At 28.6% G+C, this 7,997-nt stretch overlaps 1 protein-coding gene across 1 annotated transcript; it reads left to right on the plus strand.

The window, feature by feature from the left end:
* The first annotated feature begins 1,472 nt into the window (after positions 1–1,472).
* On the plus strand, positions 1,473–7,454 carry LOC112779673 (protein neprosin). The gene is made up of 7 exons (XM_025824011.3): positions 1,473–2,135; positions 2,452–2,538; positions 2,698–3,027; positions 4,235–4,405; positions 6,309–6,362; positions 6,488–6,634; positions 6,911–7,454. The coding sequence occupies exons 1-7, from the start codon at positions 1,938–1,940 to the stop codon at positions 7,286–7,288; spliced, it is 1,365 nt and encodes a 454-aa protein (XP_025679796.1). The 5' UTR covers positions 1,473–1,937; the 3' UTR covers positions 7,289–7,454.
* Positions 7,455–7,997: the final 543 nt, after the last annotated feature.

Raw genomic sequence — 7,997 nt, forward strand, 5'->3', positions numbered from 1 at the left:
CCTCCTCCTCGTTTTTTTTCATCATCATCATCTTCTTCTTTTTTTTTTTTTTGCCCATCTTCTACTTCTTATTTTATCTTCTCATGATTCTTGTCTTACTCTCTTGACAAGAATAAAAATAAGAAAAAATCAAACAAAGAAAAAGAAGAAATATATAATGCTACAAAATTACTAGGAAGAAGAGAAACCTACATTCATTAAACTAAATAAGATTGTAATACAGTTCATATATGTTCCTTCAAGTCCAATATGAGAAGCAATACTCCAAAAAGAAGAAATGAGAGCAAAAAGAATAAAGAAGGAAAAAAATATTAAAGAAGATATTTTTGTGCTTTTGTAGTAAAATTTCAATGTCAAAACTAAGAAATTTATGTGTAATTCTTAAGAAATTTTAGTAAAATTTTCTTGTTATTTTTTCTTATCAATATTGCATCATTTAAAACTCTTCCTCTTCTTCCTCCTCATCTTCTACTGTTGCTTCTTCTTTTTCATCTTTTTCCTTTTCATCTTCTTCTTATTTTATTTTCTTATAATTCTTTTTGTTTCACTCTTTTAAGAGGAATAAAACAAAAAAAAAAGAAAAATAAAAATCAAACAAAAAAGAATAAATAACTACAATATTACAAGAGGAAGAGGAGGAAAATAAGAAACAAAAATAAGACTAAGCAACAATAGCACCAATAGAAGAAGAAGGAGGAGGCGCACGAAGAAACACGAAGAAGAAAAACGGCATGATTTTACGTGTATATTGTGTGAGTGGGTTTTATTATATTTGGGCCAACTTAGTTAGATTTAATCGCCAAAAAAATTTGGATGCGTAATAGATCGATAAATATTAAATTAAATAAAAAAAAAGGAAATATAAGTTGTTATTGTTAAGATTTGAAAAATGGTTGACTCTATTAATATTTTCATGGTACTCTTAGTTCGATCAGCTTAAATTAGTTAATAAAAATAGTGTTGTTAATTATATATCTTGGCTAGAAGACTTATCAGTCATTTAGACTTTTTCAGTACAAAAAGATTAAAGGCGAACCTACGCACACAACACGTACGTTTGGATCAGCCAATTGAGTTGAGTAGCAGCTTAGTTTTGTCATATTCTTAAAAGAAAAAAAAAAAAAAAGAAAAAAAAGGAAGGAAGGTTTAAAGCAAAGGAATGGAGAGACTGTGAAGGGAAGCAAGCTATGTATACGAGTGTGTAAGCGGTTTGAAGGGTGAAAGAAAATCAAAGAAAAACAATATGAAAAAGTCTAAGGGCCAGCAATTTTTGTGTTTTGTGGTCAGCACTTAATCATAAAAAAAAAAAAAAGTGAATGATCTTCCACTATTGGATGTAATCTCATATCATTAAAAAGATTATTGATAGCCAATTGATAGTTACAAAACACAAAAGTTGCTGCCCCTATCATTCCTCAAAGAATATTAATGAGAAAGTGTCTGGTGGCAGGTATGCACATTAAAAAGGGGTAGCACATATTTTCACTTTGGTAGCTACCTATCACTAGCATGTATTTCCATAATCCTCATAAATATTTTCTCTATCTTGTTATTATTAGTTAATTGCTTCAAGTAAGGTTTGAGCAACATTTATCGTCCCAAACAACACAGAAAGAAAAATCTCGGAACTTGCATTGTGATGTCTATTGCATCATTAATATACATACACACATCTTAATTGAACCTCACCCTCCTATATCCTTTCTCAGTTCTCACCATTAATATAATGAGTCATTTTCCTTCTTCCTCCTATATATTCTTCTTCTTTGTGTCAGTATTTGGTTCATGATGAGAGCTAATTCAGATTTTTTTTTTTGGTGACTAGCTAATTCAGATTTGTATTTTGTTTGCTTTGCTAGTAATGGTCTAATTAGTTTCCAGCATTATTCACTTTAATTACTATTTTTGTTGTCACTGAAGAAGGAGAGATCAGAGATATGGGCTGTAATTTTTGTAGGAACTTTGAACATCATAATATTCTGGGTTTGTACATCATCGTTGTATTAGTGGCTGCTATGGTTGAATGCAGTTCCTTAAACTACACAAAGTACAATAAGCAAGTAAGTAGCTTGAGATTCAATAGGATTATTAAACACTTGGACAAGATTAACAAGCGCCCTGTTCTCACCATAGAGGTAATTAAGTACTATTAATGTGATTATTAATAATATCAGTGGTTGAGATTTTTCTTTCTTGGTCTCTCCACTACCATTCTATACCATTTGCTATTAACAGTCATTTAGACTTCTTTTTTTAAATACATTATATTATTATTAATGTATACATACCCAAATTAAATGCATTGATTTATATACAAGAATAAATGTTTCTTAGCTTATAGAGTAGTACCATTTTAGAATTTATAAAATGAAAGAAAGTATTTTATGAAAATTAAAGTAGTAGTATTAATCAGCTTTTGTATGGGATAGATGATAATATATATATTTGCAGAGTCCAGATGGTGATATCATAGATTGTGTTCACAAAAGAAAACAACTAGCTTTCGACCACCCGCTCTTAAAGAAACACAAGATCCAGGTAATTATGACCACCTACCAAACTTATTACTAATATGCTTTTTCTCTTTCTCTTTCTATTTTTATGTTAGCTGTAGTAATTTATTTTACCAACTTGATATGATCATATCATCATTAGGGTTGTTGGTTAGATGGTTTGATTAATGAATTCACATAACAGAAAGCGCCAAAAGAGATGCCAAGAGGGATTATTAATAATGTGAAGAAGGATAATAATAATAATAATAATAATGAGGATGAGAATGGTAGTAGCAATGAAATAGTAGGTGAAGGAGAAAGAGGAGCAGTAGTAAAAAGGCAAGAATGGCAAATGTGGCACCTAAATGGGACGCTGTGCCCAAAGGGAACTGTTCCTATAAGACGAAGCAGAGTGGATGATTTGTTCAGAGCTAAGTCTTTGTATCACTATGGTAAGAAACAGCCACGGACTCCATTCTCCCGCCGCATCCACAGTGACGCCCCCGATGTAATTAGCGGTAACGGCCATGAGGTGCGTCGTACCACTGCTTCGATATTTAAACTTATTTTTTATTCTTAAATGTTGTTGGATGTTCAAATCAATCTTCAAAACAGAATGAAAATTTTACACATATACTGCATTGTGATTCTTCTACATCAATTCGCTATGAAGTTACTATTAATTGATAGGTAGAGGTCCTTTAGTAAAAAAAAAGTTCTTATTTGAATAAATTAAGATAAACAAATAAAACTCAATTGGTAGTTGTATATAAAAAAATAAATCTCTTTATTTAACCAACTTGTCTAATTAGAAAATCAATTTTTAATAGTCGATTTCAGCTATCTTATTTAAACTTTTCTTTTTATGTGTATATTCACAAGTGTAAATGAATTTGGGTAACTCAATTATCCGATTTAAACTAAGATGATCCAATTTAATAGTTAATAATTCTAGTATTCAATGATGAATCAAGTATAGTGGAGTAAAATTCGATCAGATCCGTTTTCATTTGGATCTAATATCGGATTCGTGCAAAATTCAATCTAACTCGAATACTTGATTATCCTATATACTCAATTCAAAGATATAATTTACAGTGTTGATCTTTGATGTTAATTTGTAGTTTTAATATTATAATCTTAATTTATTATAGTGTTTATCTATAATGATAATTTGTAATTTTACAAAATATTTACTTTATTTTTTCTTTTGTTTTAAATTTTAAATTTTTTATTTATCAATTCGGGTATTTAATTATCCAAACCAAACCAACTGGTTTTATTAGTCAGGTTAGACCGGTTTGGGTTTGCGTTAAAAAATATTCAACCCGATACAAACCCGCTCAATTACATTTCAATTGGTTTGGGAGCATTTTTAGCATAAATTTAAACAAACCCGACCATCTTATACTCTCTTTATATGTTTTTCTCCGACTATTTACTACCATCTCCTAAATCTTAATACTATCAGAATTTCAACTGTCTTTTTGTTTTTTTTTATACCATTTATTATCACTATCGACAGTCGGCCACCCTTCAGCATATCGTTGTGGCTGACAATCTTAAACGCTAAACCCTTCGAAAGATGAGAGTTAAAAAAGTAATTTTGACAATAAAAAAATTGATGATGTTGCCAAATCTAAAAATGGTTTCCAATAATTATTAAGTAAGTAGTTAAGCATATTTTACCTTCTTCTACGTTTTAAATTTTGTATATTCAAATTGGTGTATTTTTTTAGCATGCGATCGCTTATACGAGATCATCAGAAGAGATATATGGGACAAAGGCAAGTATAAACGTGTGGGATCCATCAATTCAAGCAATGAACGAATTCAGTCTTTCTCAAATTTGGATTTTATCAGGGTCTTTCGACGGCCCAGATCTAAATAGCATCGAAGCTGGATGGCAGGTACTCTTTCTAATTCCAAAATACTAGTTTCTTTCTTTCTTTCTTTTCTTGTAGTGTTGAATAAAATAAAGTATTATTTTTAATATTTAAATTATTTTATTTAAATTTTTTATATTTTAAAATTATCTCAATATTATCTTATCATTAGTAATCTGTAAGCAGAGTGACAATAAAACAAAATTGAAATCATTTTAAAACGTTAAAAATTTAAATAGGATAAAAACATTGAAGACAAAAATAATTTATTATCTTTATAGAAGAATTATCAAATCAAATAAAATGAAAGTAAATCTTAATAGAATAAATTGTATTACAAATTCAAGATTTTTACTCATCATGAAATAGTAGTAAAATGACAGAAAAAGAAAAAAAAAAGAGCATGATACAAATACAATAAAATATAAAATATATTTTTTCTCTAATGTACCGAATTTTTTAAATATTTAATTTAACTAAAATTTATTTTTAATTTTAAAATAAATTTTAATTTTATCGTTTAATAATATTAATTTTTTATTATACATGATTATTCAATTTTTTTAATCAAATTTAAGTAAATTATTCTTAATTATAGTATTTTCATTCTAAGTAAATTTCTTTTTAATTTTATACTTCAAGATTTTTACTCATCATGTAATGCTTGTAGAATGCTTAGTAAATAAACTTATTGAAAAAGAAAAAAAATATGATACATATACAATAAAATATAAATTATATATTTTTGTCTCTGATGTACCGAACTTTTGTAAAGTTTAATTTTAAGTAAACTTTATTTTTAATTTTAAAATAAATTTTAATTTAATCCTTCAATAATATCAATATTTTATGATAGATAATTATTCAATTATTTTTTAATCATATCTAAGTAAATTAGTCTTAATCACATTATTTAATTTTAAATGAATTTATTTTTTTAATTTTACTCTTAATCACATTACTTTTATTCTAAGTAAATTTACTTTTGGTTACGAGTAAAATTAAAAAAATTGAATAATTAATTATCAGAAAAAATAAGGATAAAATCATAAAATTAAAATTTATTTAAAAATTAAAAATAAAATTTAGTTAAATTAAATATTAAAAAATTGAATATATTAGAGACAAAAAGATATATTTATTTAGACTTTATTTTATATGTACGATGCCTTTTTTTTTCTTTTATTTCCCTGAAAATCTATCTATTAGTCATTCTATAAGTATAAGTAAAAATTTTGAATTCATAATACAATTCATTCCTTTAAAATTCGCTATTATGTTACTTTATTTGGTAATTCTTCTAAGAGTAACGTATTATTTTTGTCTACAATGTTTTCGTTCTATTTAAATTTTTAATGTTTCAAAATCGTCTCAATTATGTTCTACCATCGATTCTGTTAATAGATTATTAATTGCAGGACAACATTAAAACGATTTTAAAACACTAGAAATTTAAATAAAACGATCTAAACATTAGAAATAACTTTAAAATTTACTCCATTGTAAACAAAAATGATACTTTACTCTTTTAATGCCTATCGATAATAGTAGTAAGTATCCATATTTTATAATATTTTTGCTAGATAGACAATGACTTTCGTAAACAATGTGAACAATAAATTTTAAAATTATTCCAATAAAATAAAAAACATACTACACCCTTACGAAAATCACTGAAATCACAAGTGAAAAAGAGAAATTACCGTATACGTAACTGTATTGTTCACTAAACTCATTGTCTACCTATACTTTTCCACCTTATAAACATTTTTGCTAACTCTGCAAAGTAGTAATTTCTAATCTTTTGATTTTTTTACTGGTCAAAGTAATGTTTTTCTATAATAGTGCCAAGTGCTTTATAAATATTTCTGCTAACCTAGCTTTACAAAGTAGTAATTTTTAAAACTTCGATTATTTTACTAGTCAGGTCAGTCCAGAGCTCTACGGTGACAACAGACCCAGATTATTTACTTATTGGACGGTAACCATTTCTTTTCTTTTTCTCCTTAAATATTGTGACAAACTGTTTTTTTCTAATTCAATAATGTTATCCACGTTTTTGGGAGGTCAACAATTTAATTATAAAGGTTGACGTTTGATGCACAGAGTGATTCGTATCAACAAACCGGATGCTACAACCTTCTTTGTTCGGGTTTTATCCAAACAAATAGTAAGATTGCCATTGGAGCAGCCATCTCTCCTGTCTCTTCTTTTGCTGGCAGCCAATATGACATTACCATCCTCATCTGGAAGGTCAATATTTCATCCACTTACACTTATTAGACAATCTTTTACATGTGGCTCATCCCTTTTATATTTATTGGATACTATCTTTTTTTTTTTTTTTTTAATTTCTATAAAATGAAGCGTGATCTTTATAATATATTTCATGATAATGAGGCGATAATTAATTTCTATAAAGTCATTTTTATCACTATTCAATAATTTAACATGCATTACATATAAAATGTATGTTCTCATAGCTTTTTCACATTATTTTGGTGTTGTGATTTGTGAATATTAATATAGGATCCAAAAGCTGGGAATTGGTGGATGAGCTTTGGTGACAACACACTGGTTGGGTACTGGCCGGCCGAGCTATTCACGCACTTGGCTGATCACGCCACTATGGTGGAGTGGGGCGGCGAGGTGGTGAACATGCGGACCAATGGCCAGCACACCGAAACCCAGATGGGCTCCGGCCACTTCGCCAGGGAGGGCTTCGGAAAATCAAGCTACTTTCGGAACCTTCAGATTGTGGACACTGATAACAGCCTAATGAATGTACAGGGCATCTCAACTTTGGCTGAAAACACCAATTGTTATGATATTAAGAGCTCTTATAGCAATGAATGGGGCACATACTTCTACTATGGTGGGCCTGGGAACAATCCTCAATGCCCATGAATTTTACTTAGTAGTCATCTTTACGTACATATGTTTCATCTGTGTACACATAGAGATAGTTTTAGTTTCAAATTAAATTCGTCCCGGATGAGGTAATAACTTTCAATTACATTCTTTACTTGTATGTAATTACCATATTTTAAATTCCATGTTATGGTTTTGTCAACTCATCCTCTCTTTGATTGCTTTCCCCCGAAGGGTATATTACTCAAGAACAAACTGTGGAACATGCTTTTTCTTCTTAATATTATTTAGAGTAAAATTCCTTTTTAAGCTTTTATTCTGTTTTAATTTAGACAATCCGTAGTCACCAAAAAAAAATTTAGACAATCCGCACTTTAATGATTGGAAAATAACAATCCATCTCTTACTCTTCTTTTTCATTAGACGCATGAATCCTTTTATGAGAATTTTCTGCAAAAGATGACAGAAAATACTTACGCATGATGTAAATTGTAACATCCTAGTTTTTGCGTTAGAGTCGCTTATGCTAACCCTTTACACTAGTGTGTCCATGGGCGTGAGCATAAGTGGCACGCCAGGCAAAGTTTCTAGGAAGATGATAAAAGGATTGCAACCACAATTGTGCGCACTACAAGAAAATGGAACATGTAACAAAACTTTGTAACAAATTTAAAATTGTTACAAAAAAATTATTTTTTTTAACAAAAATTAGTAATTGTTACATAATAATAATGTTTTGTAACAA

Source organism: Arachis hypogaea, chromosome 19 (genome assembly GCF_003086295.3).
Source record: "Arachis hypogaea cultivar Tifrunner chromosome 19, arahy.Tifrunner.gnm2.J5K5, whole genome shotgun sequence".
NCBI classification, from domain to species: domain Eukaryota; kingdom Viridiplantae; phylum Streptophyta; class Magnoliopsida; order Fabales; family Fabaceae; genus Arachis; species Arachis hypogaea.

Excerpts from the sequence above, each read along its gene's own strand:
- LOC112779673 (XM_025824011.3), top strand. The coding sequence starts at position 1,938 with ATGGGCTGTAATTTTTGTAGGAACTTTGAACATCATAATATTCTGGGT. Across the intron at positions 2,136-2,451 it reads GCCCTGTTCTCACCATAGAG|AGTCCAGATGGTGATATCAT; the intron begins GTAATTAAGTAC and ends ATATATTTGCAG. Across the intron at positions 6,363-6,487 it reads GATTATTTACTTATTGGACG|AGTGATTCGTATCAACAAAC; the intron begins GTAACCATTTCT and ends TTTGATGCACAG.